Source organism: Chaetomium fimeti (genome assembly GCF_033439085.1).
Source record: "Chaetomium fimeti strain CBS 168.71 chromosome Unknown B0H64scaffold_2, whole genome shotgun sequence".
Lineage (NCBI taxonomy): Eukaryota > Fungi > Ascomycota > Sordariomycetes > Sordariales > Chaetomiaceae > Chaetomium > Chaetomium fimeti.
The window spans coordinates 1,001,456-1,027,334 of record NW_026944330.1 but is presented as its reverse complement, the minus strand read 5'-3'; the positions used below and the strand labels follow the sequence as shown (position 1 = coordinate 1,027,334).

Genomic DNA, 25,879 nt, shown 5'->3' with positions numbered 1-25,879 from the left:
GCCCCGCAATCAATCACCTGCCAGCAAACTAGACACCACGTGGGAGCACTACCACAGCGCATCGAGATCCTCGGACGGACCAGCTTCCAGGTACTGCATATAACCAGCGTATAACGAGGATCCTCCCGTGCGAACCTCGCTTACAGCAACGACACCACAACGTCTCGACACCCACCGACACCATGGCGGCTACGGTCGCGCACTCCCAGGCGCTTCCGCCGGGGCTTCATCCATTGCAGGCGGCCGCTATGAGGGCTGCCGGCAACGGGCAACAGCAGCAGCAGCAGCAATCGCAACAATCACAACAAAGGGATTTTAATGATGAGCCCTTCGATGTGACATCCAGGAAGCTGTCTGTGAGCGACCTCGTTCGCGTGAGGACATTGGGAACAGGTACTACCTACCCCCTTCTACCCAATACCCAGCCACTTACACCCGTATACAGGGACCTTTGCCCGCGTATGCCTCGTGCGGCCATCCCACGGCACCGAAACCGATCGCAGCAAGGTGTATGCCCTCAAGATACTCCGAAAGACCGAAGGTAGGTTTACTCGAGAAGTTTGGACGGCAAGGGAGGGAATGCTAACCAGCTATAGTAATCAAACTGAAGCAGATTGACCACGTGCGCCACGAGCGTCAGATCCTGGCCGACGTAAGAGGGCACCCCTTTATAACGAACTATGTGGCCTCCTTCTCGGATCACGATTTCCTCTACATCCTCCTTGACTACGTGCCTGGTGGCGAACTCTTCACCTACCTGCGCAAGTTCCGCCGTTTCGACGAAAACATGGCCCGCTTCTACGCCGCCGAGATCGTCCTAATCCTCGAGCACTTGCACGAGCATCAAGGGGGGATAGCCTATCGGGACATGAAGCCTGAAAACCTCCTACTAGACGGCGAGGGCCACATCAAGCTCGTCGACTTTGGTTTCGCCAAGCGGTTAGGAAATAACGAATCCGGCCACCCAGTCGAAACCTACACCCTTTGCGGCACACCCGAGTACCTCGCGCCGGAGGTGATCCATAACAAGGGTCATACCACCGCGGTCGACTGGTGGGCGCTGGGGATCCTCATCTACGAGTTCCTCACGGGCTACCCGCCGTTTTGGCACCAGAACCCTATTGAGATCTACAAACAGTACGGTCCCCCTTCCCACCCCGCCCCGCCAAACCTCAAACCTCCCTCCCAAACCTAACCATCCCCCCCCGCGCACAGAATCGTCGAGAAGCCCATCGTGTTCCCCCAAGAACCCGCCATCAGCGACCCCGCCAAGGACATCATCCGGCAGTTCTGCACCGTCGACCGGTCCCGCCGCCTCGGTAACATCTCGGGCGGCGCCGCCAAGGTGAAGGCCCACCCCTTCTTCGCCGGCGTCGACTGGGACGCCGTCTACCACAAGCGCCACCGCGGCCCCATCATCCCCCCGGTTAGGTACCCCGGCGATGCCCAGTGCTTCGACATCTACCCCGAGGAGGACGCCAACCGGGACGAGTACACCGAGGAGATGGTGGGGAAGTATGATGCGTACTTTAAGGATTTTTGAAGGGCGCGCGGGGAGTGTGCTGGGGTGGTGGGGGGTGCTCGTGGGGTTGGTGGTGGTGGTGAAGGCAAGATGCTAATTCGCGGTGGTTTGGGGTTTGGTTCCGTTGGTTCTTTTGGTTTTTAGTTGCGAATACCCGGTTTGATGGGGAGCATCTGCGGTGAAGGGGGTTACAGTTTCAACCGAGCCAGCGTTTGTTGTTGCCGCTGGCTGCTGATTATGAAGACGGTCCTGAGGGGGGAGAGAGAGAAAGAGAGAGAGAGAAGAGTTTCGCTTTCGTCTGTTTGACTTTTATTCTCGTGGCAAGCAACAGATACAGAGCGGGCGGGTTTTGGTGTACTTTGGCGCGGTTAAGCAGGCGTTTTCGGGGTCTGATGGGATGGATGGAGCATGCGTATTGTGGTCGCGACTTTGGGCGCCCGTATTGGGGGGATACGGGGTGATGCGGGTGTTGCCGTATTGTTATGAGTATTGTTATGAGTGTTTGGAGATGGCGGATAGGAGCTACCGAATAACCGGGACTACACATTACGGTACCTAAGAACCTAATAGCGAAACAACCGAGTTGCCATCTCCAGCTGCTATGCTTAATACCAACCAATATGTGATGATGTCTTTCGCTTTTCTATTTTTGATTGTCACCTCTTCCTCACTCTCACCTCTTGCTCGACCCCGTACTGCTTTAATCCCATTTCTCTCTTCCCCATTATCTCTCTTTTTTTTTTTTTGGGTTTCTCTCCCTTTATAATTTGTGGTAGATTTATTCCATACCATTCCTCCTCTCAGTGGATCACGCAAGGCACGCAGTCCCGCCCTAGAATCACAACACCCCACAACGTGCTCGTATTAACACTTCCAGCGTCTATAAACGATACCCGATCACGAAACAAACAGAAGCCGTACAATCCACGCCATTATCCCTAGGACCTTGCAGCCCTCTCCCGAAACGTATATATATACCCCAGCCCAACTCCCCATTTATCAACCAACCCAGAACGTACGCCCGTCCCGCGCTCACCAAACCCTCAACAACCACCAACTCCCGACCCCCAACACCAACAACGTCGCCAACAACACCGCGCCCTCACGCGTGCTCCACACAAACGCCGTCCAACCCACAACCACCTCCCTGCGCCGCGCCGCCGCCCGCCGTTCCCACGCGTGCACATCCACAGGCACAGGCATCCTGACCCTCGGATCCACCAGCCCCCCACCCCCATCCCCATCCCCATCCTCCCCCGACGACGCCTCGATTTCAGCTTCAGCTTCAGCCCCCGCCGTCGGCGGCCGCATCTCCGCCTCCCCCAGCACGGGCACCCGCGCACGGAAGTACACAGCGCGGTGATCGCTGCTCTGCATCAGCGGCAGCGCATCATACGCGCCCACCTCCACGCCCACTTTGCCCTTCCCCTTCCCCCTCCCCACCCCCTCACCCTCACCCTCATCAGAATTCGCACCCGAAACCCACGCCGGCACATCCAAATACAGCACGCGATCACACCACCCGGGCCAGCGATGCGGCGCGAACCGCCACGGCACCTCGGGGACGCCGTTCACGGCGTTCCCCGCGCGCACGGCGGCCTCGTTGGCGGCGCCGGCGGGGCCGTCGAGCAGGTCGAATTTGTAGGTGGGCCCGAAGGATACCGGGGCCTCGCTCAGGCCGTGCAGGGTGCGGTTGGCGAGGCGTTCGTGTGTGAGCTGGTCGCGCGGGAAGAAAGTGGTGTGGTGGTGGTCGGAGGACGGGTCGAAGGAGGGGAAGGTGGAGGAGGGGGGTGGGGTGGTCGAGGCGATGCGGTAGTTGAGGTCGCCCGCGACGAAGAGGTGGGAGGTGGGCTTGTAGACGGAGATGGATTGCAGGGCGGCGAGGGTCGCGGCGTCGGTGGTGGGGAGTTGCGGGTGGGCGAGGAGCGGGTGGGTGTCGTCTTCTTCTTCTTCTTCGGAAGAAGGGGTCTGGTCGGGCTCTTCTTCGCTCGGGTCGGGGCTGTCGCCGGTCGGGAGGAGGGGTGCGTTGCCGGCACGGTCCAGGGTTGGGGCGGATTGGTCGACGGGGAAGACGCCCGGAACGATGGCCCGCGGGTTGGCGAAGGTCAAGCCGGCGACGATGCTGCGCCAGTTGGCGTTGCGCTTCTTGAGATTCCATTCCATGGCCGCGAGGTGGGTGGCCACGAAGGTGAGTTCCGTCGTCTTGTCCGACGCCGCCTCGTCTGCCTGGCCGCTCCAGGTCACCCTCAACCCGACGGCACCCTTGTTCCCCATGTCCGCCGCGCCGAAGCCGCACTCTGCCTCCTCGATCTTCCGTATCGAGGTCGGGTCTCGCGCGTACATAAGGATAGCCGTCATCCCGACGTTCTTCGCGCGCACGAGGGTATATGGCGGTCTCCTCCGGCCGGGAGCGGCCGCTGAGAGGGAGGCGTGTTCATCGTCGCCGTCGGCTGTCGCGAGCACCTTCGCCGACGCGAGGTTGAGTGCCTCCCCGAAGCGTGCGTAGTAGGGGTTTAGGAAGTAAGAGCCAATGAAGGCGTAGGAGAGCGGGGCTACCTCCTGGAGCGAGCTATCGTGGAGGAAACGAGGTAAGCATGTGAAATACAGGTTACAACAGGATTGAACACCCCGGAGCTACGATCTGGAATAGCGCGCTGTCCTCTCCTCAATCGTGCTTCCTTGCCTGCCGCATCTCGTGATGGGCACGAGACCACCTCCTCCTGCAGGGATATTCACCAAACTTACAACACAACCAAGTCTGGTAGGTCCGCCGTGTTTTGTTCCGCGAGAGCGCCATGGAGATGTGCTGCGAAGACCGGCGGGTTGATGAAGGTTTTGGCGCAGTTAAAGGTGAGAATGAACAAATTGAGCGTTGACGGCGCCATGGCTGCAGCATCTGTGGAGGTATTGCGCGACTTCATCCCAAGAACCTCTCTGGTGTGGACATTAAACGGTGCAACGTGACGTGGTTGGGCCTCCGAAAACGGTGTTGGTCATGTACATCCAGGTTTGTCCCGAGCGTTTTCCGCAATGTACCGGCAGGGATGCTCAAGGTAGTGCGGGGGAGGGGATGGGAGGCGCCAAGGCAGATATGGGCAGACGGGAACCAACAGTGACGGAGAATGCTCAGGAACTCTTCTTTCCTTGTTAATTGAGTAACGAAATGGGTCCTACCATTCTTTATACGGGTTTGTTTCGCGCTGGTGGCCGAATCACCTGGCCCCGTCCAAGAGGGGTCGAGATGCGCCTTGAGCTGTACAGCCTCTCGACACCGACTTTTCCACCGATTATGGGAGGCTGAGCACGGCGCTATCCGGTCACTGTGCAGAAGCGATCACTCATGACGGGGGTCTCCACGATCAGGTCACGGTGGATGTGAGGCATAATAGCAAAACGAGACTGAAATTAATGAAACGAATGGCATGCGTTACTGGTGGCACCTCAAAATGGTCAACAGTGCGGGCTGATGCCTGGTACCCGGAACCAGACACAACTGCCGTCAGCAGTCGGCCTCCCCGCGTGATACCATGGTCGCCTTGAGAGGAGCGAGGGTTGTTGTCGTCGATCGCCGGTAAATGGGGTTTTAAAGAGGCCACCAAGTGGCCGGGAGAGGAGGTCGAGATTCCCAACGGGTAAACCTGCTCCGCTCCCGAACGTCCTTGCCGATGAGCCAACTCCATCAACCCGCCGTCTCAACCCATGCACGTGCAGCATCACCCATGACCAAAGCTCCCAGTGTGCTTTCGTCAGCCGATTCTCCAGCCAACGTTTCGAAACCTCAGCGTTAAGGCCGAGGTCTATTTTCGCGACCATGTCTGAGAGTCGAACCGATCATTGTCTCCGCCATGCCCAAACCAGGAATATTGCTTCGTCCCCTGTTACCTCCCCACAAGCGTGTCCCGATGCGATAAATGCAGAGTGCAAGGAAAAATGCAAGACCAAAAAGAAAACAAACGCAGGAGGGTATGAGCGGTGTGTGCTGTGAAATTATGCGATTGGCCGAGTTCCTACGACAAGGGACCCGAGAAGCGGCCGCTTTGAACGGTCGCCGTCGAATCAAAGTCCCGTCTCATCGCTGACCATTGCTCTCAATCTTGCGGCGCTTAAAACGCTGCCACAAACAACGGCTGCCCTCCCCCCCCCAAGCGACACCCCAAGAATATCAGAGTGCCGGGCGTGCCGTTCGGTAGATCCCGGTCCGGACAGCGAGTCAAGCGGCTGGCCGTGAAGCCAATTACCACCCGACGGGGCGCCGGACCAAAAGGTCATCCGAGAAAATAGAGGTCATGAACTGATGAGATGTCGAAGGAAAAATGGGGGAGAAAAAGCAGTCCCGATATGCTGGTGCTGAGGGCGTGTATCCGTTATCGATGCTGATCTGGTCCGGCAGAGCACAGCTGCTTCCGCGAAGGACCCAGATGCTCATGACGAGGCCCGCGAAAGGGCCCGCCCAGCCAGTCGACGAGAAACAAATTCATAGAGCCCGGGGGTAAGAGGCGACAATCCGATTTTTGTTCAGTGCTTCAGTCCATGGGCCGGTACTTGTTGGACGCATATCCCGAGCCAGCGCCCTGAGCTTTCGCAGCTGAGCGCAGCCTATTATCGCAAACTGATCGTCAGCATGTCATGTCAGCATTGTCCCTCCGGCCAGCGTTGATGAGCGCACACCAAACACGAAGGAAATATGATTCCTTACTAGGAATGCTTTGGGCTAGGCTTGGTAAGTCACTCACATCCTGTCGCTTCCGCCGACGGCACGGTTGGTATCCGGGGCCTCGCCGGTGATCTGCTTCCGAGTGCCGCGAGGCAGCGCCTGAGCATCCTTGCGGGCGGCGGCCTGGGCGTCCTTGGGGTCGCCCTGCGCAGCCTGGTTGGCAGTGTTGCCGGCGGCCTGCTGGATGGCCTGGGCGTTCTTCTGGTACTTGTAGACGGTCCAGTCGAAAACGTAATCGTACTGGAAGCCTTCACGAACGAACAGGTCGCGGAAGATCTTGCGGAGGTAGCTGTAGTCGGGCTTGTCGTCAAAGCGGAGGGACCGGGTGTAGTTGAGGTAAATGGCGAACTCGTTGGGGAACCCACGGCAAAGGACGTCGGTGGGGGTCGTCATCTTCTTCTCCATGATGCGGTCGTACTTCTGCTTCTTGGTGGCAGCCTTAAGGCCCTGCCACGGGAGCGAGCCGCGGCAGAAATAGAGCATCACGTAACCGAGCGACTCCATGTCGTCACGGCGAGACTGCTCGACACCGAGATGGGTATTGATCGAGGCATAGCGGGCCGTACCCGTCAGGTTCTTGTTCTCTCTGTACGGGATGTGGAAGTGCGTCTTCGGGTCGCGGTACTTCTTGGCCAGACCAAAGTCGATAACGTTCACTTGGTTACCCCGCTTGCCGATGCCCATGAGGAAGTTGTCAGGCTTGATATCGCGGTGGATGAACGACTTGGCGTGGATGTACTCGATGCGAGAAATCAACTGGTCGGCGAGCAGCAGGACCGTCTTCAATGAGAACTTGCGGTTGCAGAAGTTGAACAGGTCCTCCAAGCTGGGTCCAAGAAGGTCCAGAACCATGGCATTGTAGTCACACTCGGTGCCGAACCAGCGGACGAACGGGATGCCAACACCGCCGGCGAGCGACTTGTAGACACGAGCCTCATATTCAAGCTGCGGGTGCTTTGCCTTCACACTCTCGAGCTTGATGGCGATCTCCTCCCCCGAGATGATGTTAGTGCCCAGGTAAATGTCTCCGAAGGAGCCCGAACCGATCTTACGACCGATCCGGTACTTGTTCCCGACGCGGAGATCCTGTCTTCTGTTAGCAAAGCGATCCCAAACCAGATGGCCGTCACAAAAATTCACGAGGTCGGCTGCCACACCGCCTTTCGAGGCCCCCATCGCGGGGTGGGGGCCAAGAGGAGCGAGCGGCAGCTGAAACCAACGTAGTGCAAAGGCCAGCCAAATCACTCGTTATTCGGGGTTCGTACCATCGTCGTCATCTTGTTCTGCTCTGCCTCTGGGCGACTTCCTTTAATCGTTGGCTGGGTTGGGTCGCTAATTTGCGTAAGAATGGTGCGAAGCTGCAAGAGAGAGAACGAGTCAGCTTTATTGAGGTCGCTGGACGAAGTGAAACCAGCAAGCGGGGGATAATTCAACCCGGTTTGGTTAAATGCAAAACGACCGTCAAGTGTGTGGCCTGCCTCAGCTGACGGCGGCGAGAGGCGAGTAGCGATGACTTCAGGCTCGTCGCCTCTGCCAAGGGCTCCGCTCGGTCCTCGGGCTTGCGCCCTTTAATGGGGGATGCAAACCTCGACGATAGTTCCAAAAGAGGTTTGAGTGATTTAAAAAGATGGGTTAATCATGTTCTTACCTGGAAAATGCAGCTGTGCCGGTGTGATGCGAGGCAGAACGCGGAAGGCTGCCCAAATAATCAGTGAGGACGGAGAATGGGAGAAGGGAGAAGGGAAATTGGTGATCGAGGGGAGCCCGCATAGAAACTGACTTTGAGGGCTGTGAGGGAGTGCCCGTGCAGGGGCTGGCAGGCGCCTAGCCTTACTCCACAGTGCGCTTGTGCCAACCGAGCGCCGCATGTACAGTGCGAAATGGCAGACAGGCGTCAATCAAACCCTGGGTGCCCAACCAAGGTGGTGTTGGCCACTGGAGCTGCTTCCACTTCAGCCTCTCCATCCGAACAACCTAGCCGTGCCAGCGCACCATCTACCTGCAGGCCGGTTTTGCAATGTGGCCGGCCTTGCAAACAATTAGTTACGGTGTGTACACGCCACTAGAACAAGATCGGAATCTGCAGACGCACACATTCTGGCGGTCTCTGAGGGTTGTCACGAGGCAGGTTGCTTGGGCGCCGCTTGTTCACAAAGGCGTGTCGCTCTTGGCAGACACGCAACCGGAAGCGGGCATCGCCCGCTCACTCAGTCGGTCGCTCACAGGAAGCAACCTCCCGTTGACTCCTGTCGGCAAGTAGAGGCCAAAACCGCCCTGTTTTGATGAGCCAGTCTTTCCCACTGCGAGAGAAGCAAAAGGAGGGCGCTAATAAAAATACTCGCACCAACTTCACACACCGTCAACGGGATTCAGGGAGTTTAGTTGGTCGCCCGGGCGGGAAACAATCTTAGCAATCGACCCGACAGGCTGGACCTGTCGGTCTGTCAACCACTTTGGGCGTGAGAAGCTGCCGGTCCAGCAGGGCGGCGCTTAACTATTCATGCAGCGTCACGGCCCGGTCGGGCTAGGTGGTGAGGAGTCGAGACGGGCCGCCAAGAGTACGCACTGTGTAATACGGTGGCTGGACTCAATACCTCGGTCGGGAACGTACGCCGCACGGGCGTCATTCTGCCAGTCGCATAATCCGGAAGGAAAAATCATCATGCGAGGACACACTGAATCAAGACGGGCAAAAAGGGGCCAAAAGGGGGCCAAGGTGGCATGAAAGGGCGTGAGGTAGGCGCCAAAACCGGAATTCTAGATCCTTGATCCGTCGTTGTTACCGCGCCACCGCTTCAAAAGGGCGCAACGCCTCCGTTCGAAACCACCAATAGGCCGCGGCCCACACCCGACTGCATCCATCCATCCAGCTGACTCGGCATCTTGCGGTCTCCTGACGTTCACCGCAGCTTGACCTGCAGAAACCCATATATTTACCGATCTCAGCTTCGCGCCCTTTGACCTCGATCACCTTCCGATTTTGTTTCCACGAGCCAAGACCTCCCGGGTATGATTAACCCAAGGCGACCTTTGCCTCGCACACGAAACCACCGCACGCAATGACCGAATCCAATCGGCCACCTGATTTGTTCCTCGGTCAACAACACCCAATTCTCATGGGTTCCCATTGTTAGGTCGACGGGCAGCACGAAGATGGTGACCGGAATACATCTGGCCTCTTCGATGCCCGTGACGCTGGACTAAACCCCTTGCTTTTACTTGTCATGTTGCCATACTTGGTAGCATACGCATACATTGCGTCGAGGTCCGAGGGATCCGGACCAAGACGAGCTCGTGTGCCACAGGCGTCGCCCCCGCTGAGTCCATCACATCATTGGGCTACCGAGGTAGGCCGCGGACCACCGTCTCGGGCTTTGATCCGGCCAGTTAGTCGGGCGCGTCTTGCGCCCATCGGTGTGGCCGCCGACCGGGCTTCTGGGGTGGGGATCGACCTCGGATATGTAACTGTGGCCAAATATTCATTGAGGTCATATACTGGATCGGTAACCGTAGTCCGACTGACCGAAATGTCAACCCTCTTCGCTTGGCGTACGTTCTTCCGGGTCATCGGCCAAGGAATGTCCGATCTTCGATCCAACCGCCGCTGTCATGTTGCCGTTGTCCATGATCGTGTAACCCGCTTGGTAGGACATGCTGACGCGCAGTAACAGAACATGGCTGGGCATATCTTGGTCCATAGCCCCTCGGTTCCTCTGCTTACCCCCAGGTTGTCAATTGCACAGGCCGCCCCAAACTCACAGGACTCGTCCCGCAAGTTGCGTGGCCGCCGTCTCTTCCTTTCCTGTCTGGCGGTCTAGGGTTAGGTCAATCGCTTTCCGTCGCTGCGAAACTCCCTGCGTATTGATCAAACCGTCAACCACTCTCGGGGCTATACTCGGAAACTGCCGAAGAAGTAAAAAAGAAACAAGTTGATAACACTCCTTTTTGGTCAACTAAGCATCGGTACGAGGTGGGATTTAGTTTGAGTTGCCGGTAGTTGTCCTTGCCCTCTCGATAATTGACCTCCCTACCTAGGTAGGTACCTAACGAGGCAAAACACAAATCCCATCTCGGCTTCCAGGGGTTCACTACCCCACCAACACGCAATCGGAAGGCGGGGCAGAACGTACCTGACCAATGGACCCCTTTCCGCAAGTCCCCTGGTGTGCCTGGTTCCACCATGGTCCAGGATCTCTCGACTTTCCGTATCCTTCCCTCACCACTAGAAGTAATAAAACCCAGCAACGGCGCACAGCAGCGAGAACGGAAGGAAGATGTCGAGCACATACAGGTGGCTTTCTGCAGCCTCATGGAAGGCATGACAGACCAGGCCTGGGGGTGCACTCGCTTCCCGTTTGCGGGGCAAGCAGTCGCGGTTGGTGGCTATCGGACAAGGTGGAGCAACAGACCCTGAATCCCTTCCCATCAGGATCCGAGGTTCCGTCAACAGCGTAGGAGCCAGAGGCAAAAAAACAACATGGATAGTAAGGTCGGGCATTGTATGGATCCACCCTAGAAATACTTAACCACCTAGGTAGGTTCGCTGTCTCCATAGCCAGGTGTAAACTCCCACTACAATCTCACATCTCACCTGGGTCTTGGCTGTCGAGTTGTGGCGCGCTTCCGGAGGCTTTCCCCCAGCTCCGGGGTGGGGATTCGGGATATGGGCCGGGCGTAAATCGCCGGTGGTCTTGATGCCGAGGACCTGCGTGTGGTTGCGCGATGCGACCAAAGGTAGCGTCCACCAGGGTGGGATCTTCATCGACCCAGAGTAAGGAGGCAAGCTCGCAAGGAACTCGAGAGTGTGCCGTCTGCGCCTCAGCGATCAATCTCTCCATGGTTGAACTTCCATTCACCTCTCCACGACGGAAAGCACAGGCTTCGAACCATGGCCCCTCTTGAACGCAACCTGTAACCCATTTCGTGAGGCCACTGTCCTCGGCCTGGGTGTGTAATTACTTCGAAGGCAGCTCGGAGCAAGCATGGCAAAGGTTGTTGAGGCTGGGCGGCAGTTCACAATGTTGGTCCCTGCAGGATATCCCGCCAGGGGCAATCAAAAGAGCGCCCAGGCTCGCCAGGCTTGGCGACCACCGCCCAGCGTGGAGGTGGTCCAAAACGGGAATAGCGCAAGAATCTGGTCCGCTGAACACAGAAAGAGCATGGGGATGTTTGCTGGCCCCTGGGTTGCCGAGATGTCCATCTTATTAACTTCCATGCCCTGGTGACCACCAAGTCGGGTGCTCTCTCTTCACCTCTCTCCCCATCAGGTAGCTGAAAACACGCCTCGCCCCGACGACGAGATTTGTTTTTCTGAAAAACATCTTGCCATCGGCTACGCCCCTCACCAAAGCTGGGCACTCCCCGTCACGTATGCACACCGCTGCACCTCTCAGCGGCAACCTTCTGAAACTCCACCGATCCACAAGCACAACCCCGAGAGCACAGGGTCCTCCTGTCTCCAGCGGGTGAAAGTTGCCAGCCGCAGGGTATTGGATTCCAGCTTGTTGCACACGCGCAAACGAACTCCCGTGCTCCCCCCTCGCCAACCCATTTAGCGCTGTCGCCTCGGTGGAAACCGCAACACTTGACGCCGATCCCACGCTCCCTCTCCAGAGGAGCCATCCGTCCCCCAAACCCCCTAAAATCCCAACGTGTTGGGAGTCGCTCAACTAGGTAGTTCTCCCCCGAAACAACACCCACAGACGGGCCTGAGCGAGATCGTTTTCAATCCCGCTTGACCTATCGCAAAACACTACCCCACAGCCCATTTGACGGACAGCGCTTCGGGATCGAGGTTGAGGTCTCAACGCTGACAGTTCGTCTGCCAGCAGCACAGGCCAAAAACCAAGGCGACCTCGCTCTTAGTTACCGAAACCCAAACCCAAGCTCGGTTGAGACGCGCGGCCGTTCGTCCGATCTCGACCCCGCGTAGCTACACCGAGAATTTGATCGCTACCGTGCCTCGACTACATATTGACGGCACTTCGCTAGTCGCATCCCCTCGCGACCCCCCCATTTTCTCCGCTGGCTGCGAAGGAAGGAAAGTCGCGTTTTGAGACGGACCCACGACGGGAACGACCCGCTGTCTGAAGAAACACTCCTTATCCCCACTGGTATGCCGCCGGCCCCGGTCCAGGGAATTCAATCCAAGACATTTTGACACGGTCGCACAGGGCAGCGTCAACTCGAGTTGACACGCAAACGGCGGCTCGCGCCAACCCAACACCGGAATCGACAAACATCCATCATCGGATTCGCCATCGTTCGCCCATCATGGCAGGTTCGCAGCAAGGTGAGCACAGCGCATACGTTCATTCGTTCATTTACCCCCTTGGCGACTCCGGATGCAGACATCGAACCCTGTTGCGCTCCCTCAGTGGCGGCCAACGCAAGCATCGAAGGGGGAGATCCACGCAGCAGTGCCTGGTCGGTCGCATCCCGCTTCCCAGTTTTTACAAGCCCAAGGGGCCGCGTTGGCGCCTGGGCATGTCCATCGGTTCGCTCTGCGATTGAGCCTGTTGTGTCATGTTAAGGAGATTACCGTTTCATGTTCCTGTCACCATCGTCATTCGCATGCATGGTGCCGACGGCCGAACCTGTTCTGTCCCGTCCCCTGTTGACTTGATCGCTGACTTGTTTGGGGTTTCGCCCATTTAGACCAGCGATCCGCCGGGTTGTCATTGAACCTTCCTTCAAACAACCCATTTCGCAATCGCGCCGTCTCGCCCACGACCTCGCAAGGCCCGGCTTCTCCGTTCGACGACCCGCCCCCGCGCCCGCTCTCTCGCAACCCATTTCTCGACCCCGCCATCACAAGCAGGTCCAGCCTCTCCAACATCCGATCTGAGTCGGAAAGCATGTCGCTGGAAAAGAGGCCGTCCCTCACGGCCGAAGAGATTTTTGTACGTCGTTGCAGTTATTGGGCCCGGCCGCCCGCCGGTGGCTTGCAAACGGCCGCACTCGAAACGTAGTCTGACCATGGTTCGCGCAGGGTTCGTTGACGCTCGTGGATACATCCGACAAGCCTGCGCCGCCGCGGCCGGATGCCGCAAAGCCGTCGCCGCCGCCCGACCGTCGCGGCCCACCGCCCCCTTACCGCAGTGGTGCGCCGCCGCCGCCAGGCAGCCGGAGGGGCCCGCCACCGAACCATCGCCCGACCCGATCACAGGAAGAGGCGCTTCGCGCCCGGAGAATGCAAGAAAACGGTGGCCGTGGCGGCCAGCCGGATCCCTCGCGCTCCCCGCAACGCCGCCAGGAGAGGCGGCCTCGTCGGAACTCGGATTCGTCAATCCTCGACAATGATAAGATCATGACCGAGGAGGAGCGAAAGCAGCGCGACCAGAGGCGACGCGAGCGAGAGCGCGAGCGCCGTCATCGTGACAACAGGGAGAAGAAGAATGCTAAGCCCAGCCGCAGGGTCGATATTATCGACCAGCTGGATGTAACTGGGTCCGGAGGTAGGCGGTGCTGGCCCGTTTAGTCTAAGTCAATTTGCTAACCTCCATTCCAGTTTTCCATCACGACGGACCCTTCGACGCCCTCCACCCGCACCGAAACAGGCAGGGCAGTCGGCGTGCACCGATGCAAGCCTTCCCGAAGGATTCGCTGAACAACACGATTGGTGGTTCTGGACCTTTGAACGCCCGGCCGGACCACGCCATGTTCATGGGGCAACAAGACGACGAGGCATTCATGGAGTGGTCTCGGGGCAGCAAGGATAAGGCCTCGCACAAGGACACGCCAGTCTTCGATCCCCTCAGCCGCGGCAGCATCCTGCACGGCGACGAATCGCTTGGCCTCGGCACGTCGACCTTCTTGGAGGGGACACCGGCCGCACGGACTGCCATTCAGAAGCGCGAGGAGGAGCAGAAAGCCGAGTTCGGAAGCGACGGTCTCCAGCGCAAGAAATCGCTCGCTCACCGAATTCGTAACATGAACCGTGGCGGTCGTGAGTACCAGCCCTCTGGCCGAGGTGGCAATCCCGAGTTTGGCTACGGTTCCCGGCGGTCGCCCTCGCAGGGCGGACCGGCCTCTGCTTCGCTGTCGGAGCGCAACCCCTTCTTCAACGAGTACGGGTCCGGCAAGGGCGAGGACGAGTTTACCGTGCAGAAGATTGATAGCAATGGAAGCCGGCCTTCGCCTGCGAGCCCCGGCAGCGGGCCCAGCCTTGAGCGCAGGTCGACGACGGACGCTACGGGGGGTGATGACGCCCAGCCTAAGGCGAGCGGGATCCTGGGTCGCATGAAGAGTCTGAAGGGAAGACGCCAGCGCCCGGCTCCTGCCGCAGGTGAAGCGGAGCCCATCCCCACCCCTGGAACCGCGGTTTAGAAGAGCCGCAGGGCAATTCGAGCAAAGCTGGTGACTGGCTGGGGTTACAATCTGATACCGCCCCGGGCATAGCGACAGCCCCCACCGTCTCGCTTCTTCGACACCGAACTGTCCCCTGGTTGTGTGTCTTTTGGTTCTCTCTACGCAAAAACAAAAAAACTACCCTCGGCAGGCGCGGACTACCCGGCACGGGAGGTCTTCGGCCTGTGATCTCTCACACCTCACGATACAGGTTTTTCTACGGACCCATGCGATATCGGGACGCTCTGCGTCTTTGAAGAGCATGGTTTACACGGTTGGCTTTCGTTCCCTTCTTCGGTTTGCTCGGTCAATGGGGGGACGCGCGAAATCGGAGAGCAAAGAATGGTAGGGGAGTGAGTGTCTGGCCATATAATATTACGGGTCGGCTCTGGCTGGCTGGCAATTGGGGGGGAGGGCGCGATGCAGGCCACAGCGGTTAGGGGGGCTTGGTTTGTCCTGGGACCGGTTCCATGTACATAGCATAGCCCCTTTTCTTTTTCCTCGCGGTTTTCACGACATGGGGTTGTTTTGGGGGGGGAGGAGGGTCTTGGGGGGGCATGGCGAGTTTGTCTTGCTTGCGCAGCCTGTTCTGTGTCCTGGGGGTTGTTTTGACCCCGTTGTGAGCAAGCCGGCGGCGTCGCTTTCATTGGCAGGTTGAATCGAGTATTGTTGTAATGATTGACATCATGATTTCTACTCTTCCCTTCTGTTTGGTGATTTTACATAACTACACTTGTGTAGGTAGTTCAGGGGCTCGGGCGGGAGAGGGCGGGTGCTGATCGCTCGGGTTGGGCCCACCGCCATCCTGGGTTTGCTCAGGGGCATGAAACGACGAGTGAATGTGTCGATCCTGGGAAAGGGATTGGGGTGAGGAGGTGGGTTTTGTGCATGACGATGCTCCGCTGACGTTGTGTTTCATGGGCTAGAAGAAACAACAAAAGAACATGATGATGAGGTTTCCAAATACCCCGTGGCAGGGTTCTCACTTTGATGTTTGTGGGTGGAGAGAAAAGCTGCCAGATATGCATGTGAAGGCCATCTCCAGGAATCTAACCGCAACTTCAACAACGCAGTGACGGATTGCCTCAGGTATCGACCCAACCGATTCGTAAAAATAAGTCAGCGAAAGTCGATCTCGCCGCAAACACAACAATGGCCGAACCGTTAAAACAAGCCGAATTAGCCAGCGGTGGACAGCGATAACTAATTCTTCGTTGGATGAACGGAGGGAGTTGCCCACCATTGATCGTTCGACCAACCCCAACCCCAACCCATGCAACAACCTCCACTTCCCATTATCACCACCACCACCACCACCACTAACCACCATGAACGACCCCAAACCCGGCCCCACCGACACAGCACCACCACCACCAGAAACAAAAACACCACCACTCCCCATACCGCTGCCACAGCCCGCCTCCCTCCTCCTCGACGAGGCGATCGCACGAAAGGAAAGCCTCGCCGCCAGAGGCCGCCTACAGACCGGCTGCCACGAGCTCGACGAGCATGTCCTGCTGGGCGGGCTAGAGAGGGGGTCGGTGGTGGGGGTGAGCGCTGAGGAGGAGGGTGTTGGGTTGGCGGTACGTTTTATTTTTATTTTTTATTTCTTCTTTTCTTCTGTTTTAGGGGTTGGTTGGGTTACTGATCATGGTGTGGGGTTAGATCGGTCTGCAGACGGTGGCGGGCTTGTTGGTGGCCGTGCCGGCTGCGCGGGTGATGGTTGTGACGACGCTGCCGGTGGCGGGGTTGTTGCCCAAGTTGAGGGCGGCGCTTGTTGGGAGGTTAGCGCGAGAGGGGATGCAGCGGCTGCAGGATGGGGTGAAGGGGTGTCTGGGGAGGATCTCGATTGCGCGGGTGTTTGATATCGAGGGGTTGTGGGAGGTGTTGAGGGAGTTGGAGGAGGCGGTTGCTAAAGCGGACAACAGGCCGCAGGAACCTGTTCAACAGACCGAGGTGGTCAACAAACCGGGCGATGTCTTGCCGGAATCCGTCAACCATCAAGAGCCGCAGAGGACGGAAGTTCTGGACAGCGAGGATGAGGGTGGGCTCTCGTCCCCGGAATCACCACCACCACCAACCAGTCCGCCCGATAAAACGACCACCGCAGAGCAGACCACCCTTTCAACCCTCCCCGACATGATCCTCATAACCCACACCTCAACCCTCCTCAACACGCTCTTCACCGGCCGCGACAAAGAAACCGCTCACAACACAACACAGCTCCTAGCCACCCACCTCCACGCCCTCACCCGCTCCCCTTCGCACGGCGGGCCGCTAATCATGCTCCTCAACTCCACCACCTCCCCACACCACCCCAACAACAACAACGCCACCACCGCGCCGCCACCAGACAGCGACCGCCCACCCAAACAGCTCGACTCGACCCTCCGCTCCATCTTCAACCCTCCCACCGCGCCACAACGGGGCCATGGCTCTGCCTTTGCCACAACCAGGAAGAGCAAGCCCTCGTTTGGGCTGGTGTTTTCCCAGATGCTGGATCTACATCTCCTGTGCACCCGCGTTCCGAGAACGAGGGCCGACAGAGTCGCTCTGGCGGCAAATCCCGGAGCGGCAGGGCTAGAGGCGTCATATGTGTGGTTGGTGGAGGTGTTGCTGGATGAGCTTGGGGTGTATCAAAGGGATGCCGGCGGTGAATGGGATTGGTGGGAGAGGAGGAACAGGGAGCAGAGGTGGGGGGCGGTGGATATTGATGGGGAGGGCAAGGTTGTGGATGCACCTTTCTCGTGATGGGGTTTCAGTTTAAAGTGGTGAAGGTGAGTTTCCATGGTCGGTTTGGTAAGATGATGTCCTCCGTGTATTCAAGGCCAGTATTTTACATGACTTGCTAAACGAGTGTGCAGATAGGAGATATCCAAGTCCTCCGAGGTCAACACATATGGGTTACCTACCCCGAACAACTGCCCACCAGCAACCTACAAATCGCCCATGTTCTCCCGTCCACCAGACTCCTCCGCCTCCTCCAAGTACGGCTCCAGCCGATCCTTCAGCTCCTCGACGCTCATATTCTCCGCCTCCTCACCACCATGCCCATCATGATGCCTATGCGGCGGGATCAGCACCCGTCCGACAACCTGCAGCACACCATCATCCGCGACCCCATCCCTCACCACCACCTGCACAAACCCGTTCACCACAATCGACACAAACCCCTTCCACGTCTTGATATCCACACTAACCGGCTTCCCATGCAACAAACTCGGCAAATCCACATGCCAATACCCCCCTCCCACCCCCTCACCTTCACCTTCACCCTCCCCCTCCCCCTCCCCCTTCCCGTCACCGCCACCCCCACCACGATAATACCCATCCGAATAAACCGTCTCATTAACCACCACATGATACCTCACCAACGCCCTCAAAAACGGCCTCCCCCTCTCCGAAAACAGAAAAGCATTCACCCTCGGCCCCAACCTCTCCCAAGCACGATTCGTCGGCGCGAAGAACGTGCCCCCGCCACTCCGCGGCAGCGCCCCCTCCCCGCCCGTGCTCAATTCCTTATCCAGCCCCGTCGTCTGCAGCGCCAGCGCCAGCGTGCTGAATGGTGCGGGCAGCAGGCGGATGATGGTTGTTTGGCTGGGGGGTGGGAGGAGGATGGCGTCGAGGGCGTGGATGAGGCCGTTTTTGGCGGCGAAGTCGCCGGTGATGAGGCGGGCGTGGAAGTTGAGGTGGGTGAGGGGGATTAGGGGGGTGGTGGAGGTGCGGATTCGTTGGGGGTGGTTGTTGCTGCTGCTGCTGGTGGAGGTGTCGAGGGCCGGGGGGTGCAGTTCAGTGGGGAGGGTGTGGCTTGTGTGGATGCGGTGGAGGGGGTAGAGTCCTGGCGTGATGTGGTATTTGAGGAGCGCGAGGATGAATTCCTTGCAGGGTTTCTTGTGGTCGCCGTCGTTGTTGTTGTTTTTGTCGTCATCATCGTCCCCGCCGCAGTGGCCGTGGCCGTGGTGGGGGACGTGTTCGAAGGCGCGGTCGGTCGGGACGAAGAGGGTGTGGTTGTGCTTGGTGTCCTCGAGCAGCTGCTTGATCTCGTCGTACTTGTCGACCAGCTCGGCGAACTTGGTTGTGTGCTTGTTCTCCTTGATCAGCTCGTAGATGGTCTTGTCGGGATCGCCGCGGTGGCCGTGACGGCCGTGGCCGCCATGAGGGGGCCAGGGGCGGGGGTGGGGGTGGTCTTCCTCCTGCTCTTCAGAGTCGATCAGGGAGAGGAAGCTATCAAGGCTGCTGTGCTGGATGCTCTTTGTGATGCGGTCCTCGATCGGGGACATGAGGTTTCCCGCGTTGGGGAGCGCATCCCACCAGGCCTGAACCGCATTTTGCTCTGCAGTCTTGTCCTGATTTGTGGCTAGAGGTGTCTGTTGCTTCCTGACCACGCTGGGTGTGACCAGGGCGGCGGCAGTAGCCGCGAAGAGGAGTACGAATTGCTTCATCGTTGCTCCTCGGCAGTCCCGTATGCACTTACACGCGTGGCAGATCTGAATGGTGTAACAAAGTCAACAATGCGTCTCTCTTATTTGGGCACGGTTCCGAGACCATACTAGGAGGCACTACTATAAAATAGACAGCTGGGGAGCCTTTATGGCGGCGGCACCACTCGAATCGTATCTCGGGAACTCTGGGAGCAGAAAGCAGGCATTGATCAGTGACGCGCGGACTTGATCCGACCCGCCGTCGGCGTCATCATGGCCCGACGAGACAACTGATTGGTCGTCGACCCCGCGATTCCAGACTTCTCCAGCACGGCTTTGGGAAGCTGCTGGTACGACCAATACGGGACCGGGGCCCCGGTGTAGCAATCGTTCAGCGAGAGTACGTCATTGCCTTCACCTATTCAGAGATCGTCTCCTACAACCGGTCGAGCCGGTTTAAATCCCTTGACACCTGCACAAACAGCCCTTGGGTCCCAACTGCCCATGTTGGCATACAGTCCACTGTCGCAATCTTCCCCAACCCACGGGTTCCATTCCTTGATTTGCTCTGCGGTCGCTCCGACCTCTTCCGCGATGGCATCGCATGTGCGGGCTGAGCAAGAGAGTATTAGTGAACAAAAGTTTCCCGTCTATGGATCTTGGATGTAAGACACCTACTTCCAGCTCCGCGGTGGTCGATTTCAACCCAGCAGTTGCAGATCGAGACGGAATAGGGATTCGGCACCGTGACATGAGGAGAACAGCGACGGCCGCCTTGAGGGAGCCATTAGCTAACATCCGTGTGATGTACACATTCATCCTAGCGTTTGTGCTCACCGGTTGTGACCATATCGTCATCAACCCAGCTGGACCAGAGGCAGTACCGGTACTTCGGCAGCGTCCGAAACTTGCATCTGGCGCCCCTGCTAGGATATCTGTACCCTAAAAAGATCATTCGACCGTTTCGGATCTCGTACTCCGCTGTCGGGTAATTGCAGTTGGACTGCGGAATGTCCCTCTTGACGAGGTATCGGAGGAAGCCATCCTCGTCGGTGATGGTCGGGGCTGGGTCGAGGTCATTGCCAGTGTATTCCTGACAGTCCCTAAAGATGCCCCAGGACGAGGGTTTGTATGTCTTTTCGGTTGAGTGCCGTGCTGCGGCGGAGAAAGTCGAAAGACTCAATAACACCACAGCTAGGAAAGAGCTCGTGAACTGAACCATCCTGATCGTCGGCCGGCTCGGTGTCGTGCGTTTTGGACAATAAGAAACCAAGTCACCGACAAGGCAACCCGACGCGCCGGAAATGCAGTGGCATTTTATTGCCTCTACCGCTCACACGTTGGATTGCTGTTGGGGTCCGCTTTGCTGCTTGTGTATCTTCTGCGCCGCGGATGGCGCCACCTCAGCCAGTTAATCATCCCTGCCAAGGCTGTTGCCTCTTACACATGATCTCTGCATTAAAGGAGTCACAAGGGTATTAGAATCACACCGGTGTATGAGTGAGAAGTGGTGTCAGGGAACGTAAGAGTAAAAAGCTGAGCGGAAGGCCAGTGAGGAACTAAGTAAAACCGTGAAATGATGAGGTCGTTCCCGCCCCGAACGGGACAGATGAGTTGCCTCTGGTACCTAGTGGCAGATCATGTTGACGCAATCTTACAGGTCCGCGGATGTACAGAGGCCTACCGTGACCAACACCTCAAAAACGCGGGGTTTGCATTCCACAACGTCTTGGGCTCGCAAAGTCTCGCGAAAAGAAATCGGTCTAGCTAATTCCCTCCTGCTAGCAAATCGACAAGCTATTTGATTTATCTTTATCTCTTGTCACCCCAACAACATTCAAGGTCTGACTCTGCAACGTTATACGACTTGAGACGGGAGATAGCAGGCAGTTGGACATACACCCCTATGGTCCAGTGAGGAGGCCTGCGAGATTGGAGACGGAAAGGTGCTGGTTTCGTCTGTTCGCGATCACGAGGACAACTTGACAAGTAGTGAACCGGACCAGAGCAGGCATCTTTCTTCCCACAGGCTTTTTATCGCCTCCCTCGACCATCATCCCCCCACAATGACATATTGTGCAAATCTCGACAGCAGCCGGCGTCGTAACTGCGAGGCCCGCGGCTCGCTGGTCTGCAAAAACTGTCGTTTGGTCTTGGTATGTCCCCGATGATTCGAGCTTACCATAACGCACCAAGCCTCCTGAGTCCTGAGTCCTGACCTAGCTCAGTATTGCTCTTCAACATGCCAAAAGGCCCACTGGCCGGCGCACAGACTCAATTGCAAGTCTGCGCTGATGAAGGACTCTTGGAAACCCGTGTGGGTCGTACAGGGGCGCCAGCCTTCGTTTGTCGGACCTGGCGTCGACTCCAAGTTTGGAACTCCCAAATATCTCTGGGGGAACCTTCCTGCGATTGACATTGTCGGGCTCGCCAATCATGAGGGCGAAACTTTCTTAGGCCCTTTGAACCTCTTGTTCGCAGGTAAGGGCCAAGTTCGCCCTCCCCCCCCCCCCCCCCCTTTCCTCACCGCCTAGGTACTGACAGACGGAAGCATCTGGAGACCTCCGCAGTGTCATCACATCCCTGGCAAGCATCACAGCGGAGTATATGGGCATTGTTAATCTTCACATCAACGACCATGACTTTACCGTCACAGCCCGCAATGTCATTATGTTACTCTTTTTTTTCACTCTCGACGATGCAACTCTTGCTGCCGAGCATGCCATTCATGTTTTTTACTCGGCATTTCTAACGAAAGCATGCTTCGACGCGATGCAAAACAAGATCAAGCCTCTTATTCAAGACGTCTGCGCCAAGATTGTGGATAGGTCTGCCAACGCCGTCCTTGGAAAGACCTGGAAGTTTGGGGTTTCCAGCATCCGCCTTGTCCTAACCAAGGGCGATTGGCATAACTTGCTGTCTTTTTTTGACGTCCCTGCTGGCACAACAAAAGAAACTGCTCAGAAAGCCCGGAGTACTGTCGTAAGCGCTCCTGAGCGCATCGACTACGTCCATCGCCACCTCCTGAAACAGGAACCCGCTCATCGCGTTAGCATTATGCAGTTTCGTGAGGATGGCCTTCTACTTCCGCTTGGAGCCGCGAGGCCCGAATTCCAGATTCCGAATCCGTATGTCCCCTTCCTTTCTTTGTCCCTTATATGGGCAACATTTCTGACAAATTCGCAGGACGTTCTTCCAGACGCCTGAAGAGTGGCCCATGATGGACAACGCGGACCCAATGGCTGGATGGTGCCACAAGCAGATACAAGCTGGCTACACCGGGCTGGCAGTCAATGACATTTACGGCATGCTCTACTACCACCTTACCGATCTCTTCATCCGTTTCTACGGGAAGCTGCACAATACGCCTGTTTCTATCCTTCTGACCAAGGCCGATGCTAGAGAAATTGCCCCTTATGTTGGCGGCATGAAATTCGCCCGGATTGATGTATGGTCTATCCCCAATTCTCTACTTTCTGGGAAGAGTCCACTGACATGGGTATTTTCTCAACTAGTCTTCGAATATTGCTGACCGCTATTACCTCGGCCTCCAAGACACAGCGGCGTCTCTCGGTCCCCTCCTCCAATCTCCCACCGAGAATCCCCACGCAACATTGATCATGGCTTTCATGAATGCAGCGAAGGAGGCATATGTTCTGTCAGGCGCTGAGGAAAACAAGGCCCTGGCTGAACAAGACATGGACCGTCTCAAGATGTACCTGCCTCCGCCTTTGGCCATGTCACCCGCTGAGGTGGGGATGTATATCTTCACCTTAATGGCAGGTCGGGACCTGGTGTGGGACTTTGAACGCTTCTTTAACCTGTTCGTGTACCTTTGTGTGGATGCTTCTGAGAACAATTGACCGACCCGAAATAGGTACCTTGACGAGTTTGATCTTGGCCAGCTGGCTGCAGAAACAAGCCTGGAAATGAAGGAGCACAACACGATTGTCAAGCCCTGGCCGATGCGTCTGAGCACTGGACCGGTAACGCTCGAGAAGAGGAAAGAGTTCCGGGCTCTTCTTGCTTCTCCTCACACGGGAATGGAGCGGTACGTCGAGTGGCAGGCCAAGAGGGATGTAGTGGCGGAGGATGTGGACTAAAGGCACTTGTGGTTGTAGCTGCATGAGTAAGGTAACGTATGTGAAGGGAGGCGGTTGCATAGGGCAATCATATATTAACCTGTTCCTCATAGCTAGCAAACTCGAGCTTAAATATCCTCTCTGTGTAACTTATGCGAGAGATATGCATGTAGTTTTGACGCTGCCGCCCTTGGGGAACATGTTTCTCAATGTCTGGCAAATGAAAGGTTCTGGCAATTTCCAGAACCATGGATTTGTAACCATTGCCACAGACGCGCGATAGTTGCCACTTAGTTTGTTACCATTCGTAACTATACCTAAAGGAAGGCTCTCTGGTAGAGCTAGAGAGCCGAGGCCCACCCATAGCTCACCCTAGCTCAGGAGCGGCTCAGTGTGACGCACGAACATGGAAATTGCTGAGGGCAACTTTAGGGTAAAACATAGAGCTGTTGATTATTCCGCAACATCACTCCCTCTCCCCCTAGGGTAACTCAATATCCACCACCTAAGGCGGCCTAGCCGGCTGGCTAGTTATAGCCGTATTATCAAACAACGTACTTACACCCTGTTCCTGTATAGATGCTATGATACCTTGAATGCTGTCGGTATTAGCAAGGCACTCATAAGCTTGAAATGAGCAAACTAGGTACCTGGTAATAATGGTTAATTATCGAAATAGACTTCTTTCACAGACGGGAAATCATTCATCGAGTATACCCTCTTGCTCTCAACGGCTGTCAGCTTTCCAAGTGTACCGCCCACCACGCGACATATGACAGATCAGAAGGACGCAAAGTTACGGCTCCTTTCGGCGAATAACGAAGCTTCGAACCCAAGTTCAGGACCTTCGTGGCTATCCTGAACAGCCCCTCGATTCCTGGACAGGAAGCCTACCCGAGGGTATGGCGGTTGACCAGTCCTGCCTGGCTGCCACCGAGTCCTGCTACTCTGGCACTTATTCCGCAAGCGACGAGGCCTCCTTGCCCGCCGTCGACAAAATCCCTGTTGTCTTGTCTTATTTCGTCTTCGAACCACTCTGAGAAGCGGTAGCTCGACAGATTGCCTTGTGCTCTTTGAAATGAGCGACCTGGCACGTCCGCCCGCAATATGCAACGGCTTTGCACCTCCCGCACAACATCAACTGCGCAGGAGCCTTTTCGCAATTCGCGCATCGCGCCAGTGCTGACGGCGAACCCCTCACGTTGCCACTTCCGCTCTCCGCCGCCGATAGCAAATCCTCCGCTCTCTTTCTCGCCAATCTCAACACCCGCTGTTCGCCCAAGCTAACGTGCGCCGCAGCCCATGCGTTCCCTCCCGGAGAATAGACACCCTCCGCGAGTTGTTCTTCTAGCTTTTCCAGCTGCGTTCCGAAACTGTCTAGAAGATGACGGAACGATTCTACCAAAAACCGCAGGATTTCCACCTCGTTCGAATCGCTGATTTTCCCATCCGTAGCATCGATTTGCCGAAGCGCTATGGCAGCGAGATCTGATTCGTCCAATCGCTGAATACGGAGATATCGAAGGACACTTTTAGGTAGCGGATCGGTGAGAGTGAGGGGGATGGTACAGGTCGAATCGAGTCCAGCCGATACCCAGAGCTTATGCTTTTGCTCGAAAAATGGCGCAGAAGGGTGCGTTGCAAGAACGAGATCATAGCTGTCGTTAGGATTACCAGGCACGACGAAGCCATAGAGACGTAAAAGGCGACTATTCGGAACGGGTCCATAATAGATAAAAGTCTGGGAGAATCGTCCTAACGTAAACAACTTGGTAACTACCATCAGAGAAGAAGGTACATACCTGATCTCCGGCTTCGTAATCTTTCCCCGCAATGACAGAGAGATTCCCAGACGAGGGATCGTAGACATGACACGGCTTGACCTCGGACGAGTGGTTCAACATATCCGCGAAGGGCGCCAAGAGTCGAATCGGATTTCCATCGGGCAGAACAAAATCCATCGCACGACTCCACACGGTGCAGAGAGCCCACTTGTACTAAAAGAAAGGAAGAAGCGTTTAGCGGTTGGGTTGCAACATCTATCACACGTGTATAACACCTACATCTTCGATGGTGAATTTGTCGAGTGGAAAAAGATCTCGATGCCGTGCAAGCACTCGCACGACTAATGCCCTGTAATCCTCTTTGATCGATCGATCCAGCTGCTTCGTGATGGTGTACAGCGAAGTTCCGGCGCAAACCTCCAACTCGTCCTCCGCAAAGAAGATGCTTGAGGAGTAGCTCGTAGGTAACGACGCCACATGGTTTCGCAGGCCATCGTATCCCGACTCGCGAGATCTGACAAAGAGAACGTACGTAGCCAAGGTGTCTTCGACAGACAAGCGTGGCCGCGCAGAGCGCAGAGCTGGTCCAAGAAGGGGATCAGCGTATGCATGTTCGACCGTCCAGAGAATGCCACTTGGAATGGTGAGGATCTTCTCTCCTTCCTTGAAACCCCGCAGTGCTCTGACACCGCGCCCGGTAACCGGGAAGTCGGCAAGCTCGAGGTCGTCCAAGCCTACCGCTCCAGATAGTTTCAGCCAGCTTTCCATGGGGTCGGGGTCGAGGGAGAGTGGGCGTGCCAATTCGTCGCCACTGCCGGATGACATCTCGAGCCTTTTTTTCGCTCGGGATGGGCAAGTGGGGGTGCGTTCCAAGGTTGCCCCCCGCTCTCAACCGGAATAATCAACCGGGCCGAAAGAGAAGAGTGGGTCAGAATCTTTCGTTTGCTTCATGACCTGACTCAGTCAGTCAGTCAACCCCGTCCCAGATCAAGGGGCTTCCCGGCGCG

General features: G+C 56.9%; 10 protein-coding genes across 10 annotated transcripts; 4 read left to right on the top strand and 6 right to left on the bottom strand.

Annotated features, from left to right (window-relative positions):
* Positions 1-182: 182 nt before the first annotated feature.
* On the top strand, positions 183-1,543 carry B0H64DRAFT_317199 (kinase-like domain-containing protein; the record flags this gene model as incomplete). The annotated part of the gene is made up of 4 exons (XM_062800319.1): positions 183-393; positions 446-541; positions 597-1,137; positions 1,216-1,543. The coding sequence occupies 4 exons, from the start codon at positions 183-185 to the stop codon at positions 1,541-1,543; spliced, it is 1,176 nt and encodes a 391-aa protein (XP_062661970.1).
* A 768-nt stretch (positions 1,544-2,311) lies between these two features.
* On the bottom strand, positions 2,312-4,667 carry B0H64DRAFT_75645 (Endonuclease/exonuclease/phosphatase). The gene is made up of 2 exons (XM_062808716.1): positions 4,268-4,667; positions 2,312-4,091 (listed from the first exon to the last, which is right to left on the bottom strand). The coding sequence occupies exons 1-2, from the start codon at positions 4,441-4,443 to the stop codon at positions 2,555-2,557; spliced, it is 1,713 nt and encodes a 570-aa protein (XP_062661969.1). The 5' UTR covers positions 4,444-4,667; the 3' UTR covers positions 2,312-2,554.
* Positions 4,668-6,021: 1,354 nt separating this feature from the next.
* On the bottom strand, positions 6,022-7,660 carry B0H64DRAFT_75652 (kinase-like domain-containing protein). The gene is made up of 2 exons (XM_062808717.1): positions 7,502-7,660; positions 6,022-7,322 (listed from the first exon to the last, which is right to left on the bottom strand). The coding sequence occupies exons 1-2, from the start codon at positions 7,511-7,513 to the stop codon at positions 6,252-6,254; spliced, it is 1,083 nt and encodes a 360-aa protein (XP_062661968.1). The 5' UTR covers positions 7,514-7,660; the 3' UTR covers positions 6,022-6,251.
* Positions 7,661-10,457: 2,797 nt separating this feature from the next.
* B0H64DRAFT_385171 (uncharacterized protein) lies at positions 10,458-11,125 on the bottom strand (the record flags this gene model as incomplete). Its single annotated transcript, XM_062803055.1, has 1 exon — positions 10,458-11,125. Exon 1 carries the CDS (start codon positions 10,732-10,734, stop codon positions 10,459-10,461), a length of 276 nt encoding a protein of 91 aa, XP_062661967.1. The 5' UTR covers positions 10,735-11,125.
* Positions 11,126-13,093: 1,968 nt separating this feature from the next.
* B0H64DRAFT_438914 (Pal1 cell morphology protein-domain-containing protein) lies at positions 13,094-14,564 on the top strand (the record flags this gene model as incomplete). Its single annotated transcript, XM_062806386.1, has 3 exons — positions 13,094-13,138; positions 13,228-13,693; positions 13,747-14,564. The coding sequence occupies 3 exons, from the start codon at positions 13,094-13,096 to the stop codon at positions 14,562-14,564; spliced, it is 1,329 nt and encodes a 442-aa protein (XP_062661966.1).
* Positions 14,565-15,913: 1,349 nt separating this feature from the next.
* On the top strand, positions 15,914-17,336 carry B0H64DRAFT_471735 (uncharacterized protein; the record flags this gene model as incomplete). Its single annotated transcript, XM_062807900.1, has 2 exons — positions 15,914-16,168; positions 16,251-17,336. 2 exons carry the CDS (start codon positions 15,914-15,916, stop codon positions 17,334-17,336), a joined length of 1,341 nt encoding a protein of 446 aa, XP_062661965.1.
* Positions 17,337-17,428: 92 nt separating this feature from the next.
* On the bottom strand, positions 17,429-19,355 carry B0H64DRAFT_75199 (fasciclin domain protein). Its single transcript, XM_062808715.1, has one exon. The coding sequence runs from the start codon at positions 19,025-19,027 to the stop codon at positions 17,522-17,524; it is 1,506 nt and encodes a 501-aa protein (XP_062661964.1). The 5' UTR covers positions 19,028-19,355; the 3' UTR covers positions 17,429-17,521.
* B0H64DRAFT_75046 (uncharacterized protein) lies at positions 19,228-20,405 on the bottom strand. Its single transcript, XM_062808713.1, has 3 exons — positions 19,844-20,405; positions 19,685-19,780; positions 19,228-19,619 (listed from the first exon to the last, which is right to left on the bottom strand). Exons 1-3 carry the CDS (start codon positions 20,226-20,228, stop codon positions 19,429-19,431), a joined length of 672 nt encoding a protein of 223 aa, XP_062661963.1. The 5' UTR covers positions 20,229-20,405; the 3' UTR covers positions 19,228-19,428.
* A 236-nt stretch (positions 20,406-20,641) lies between these two features.
* On the top strand, positions 20,642-23,375 carry B0H64DRAFT_385156 (uncharacterized protein). The gene is made up of 6 exons (XM_062803054.1): positions 20,642-21,162; positions 21,235-21,487; positions 21,558-22,134; positions 22,193-22,454; positions 22,522-22,829; positions 22,884-23,375. The coding sequence occupies exons 1-6, from the start codon at positions 21,073-21,075 to the stop codon at positions 23,107-23,109; spliced, it is 1,716 nt and encodes a 571-aa protein (XP_062661962.1). The 5' UTR covers positions 20,642-21,072; the 3' UTR covers positions 23,110-23,375.
* A 728-nt stretch (positions 23,376-24,103) lies between these two features.
* Positions 24,104-25,697, bottom strand: B0H64DRAFT_316362 (uncharacterized protein; the record flags this gene model as incomplete). The annotated part of the gene is made up of 3 exons (XM_062800284.1): positions 24,104-24,829; positions 24,891-25,085; positions 25,137-25,697. The coding sequence occupies 3 exons, from the start codon at positions 25,695-25,697 to the stop codon at positions 24,104-24,106; spliced, it is 1,482 nt and encodes a 493-aa protein (XP_062661961.1).
* Positions 25,698-25,879: the final 182 nt, after the last annotated feature.

Excerpts from the sequence above, each read along its gene's own strand:
- B0H64DRAFT_75645 (XM_062808716.1), bottom strand. The coding sequence starts at position 4,443 with ATGAAGTCGCGCAATACCTCCACAGATGCTGCAGCCATGGCGCCGTCA. Across the intron at positions 4,092-4,267 it reads CTACCAGACTTGGTTGTGTT|CTCGCTCCAGGAGGTAGCCC; the intron begins GTAAGTTTGGTG and ends CCTCCACGATAG.
- B0H64DRAFT_75199 (XM_062808715.1), bottom strand. The coding sequence starts at position 19,027 with ATGAAGCAATTCGTACTCCTCTTCGCGGCTACTGCCGCCGCCCTGGTC.
- B0H64DRAFT_75046 (XM_062808713.1), bottom strand. The coding sequence starts at position 20,228 with ATGGTTCAGTTCACGAGCTCTTTCCTAGCTGTGGTGTTATTGAGTCTT. Across the intron at positions 19,781-19,843 it reads TGACGATATGGTCACAACCG|GCGGCCGTCGCTGTTCTCCT; the intron begins GTGAGCACAAAC and ends GGCTCCCTCAAG. Across the intron at positions 19,620-19,684 it reads CGACCACCGCGGAGCTGGAA|CCCGCACATGCGATGCCATC; the intron begins GTAGGTGTCTTA and ends TCTCTTGCTCAG.
- B0H64DRAFT_385156 (XM_062803054.1), top strand. The coding sequence starts at position 21,073 with ATGACATATTGTGCAAATCTCGACAGCAGCCGGCGTCGTAACTGCGAG. Across the intron at positions 21,488-21,557 it reads TTTGAACCTCTTGTTCGCAG|CATCTGGAGACCTCCGCAGT; the intron begins GTAAGGGCCAAG and ends GACAGACGGAAG. Across the intron at positions 22,135-22,192 it reads GAATTCCAGATTCCGAATCC|GACGTTCTTCCAGACGCCTG; the intron begins GTATGTCCCCTT and ends ACAAATTCGCAG.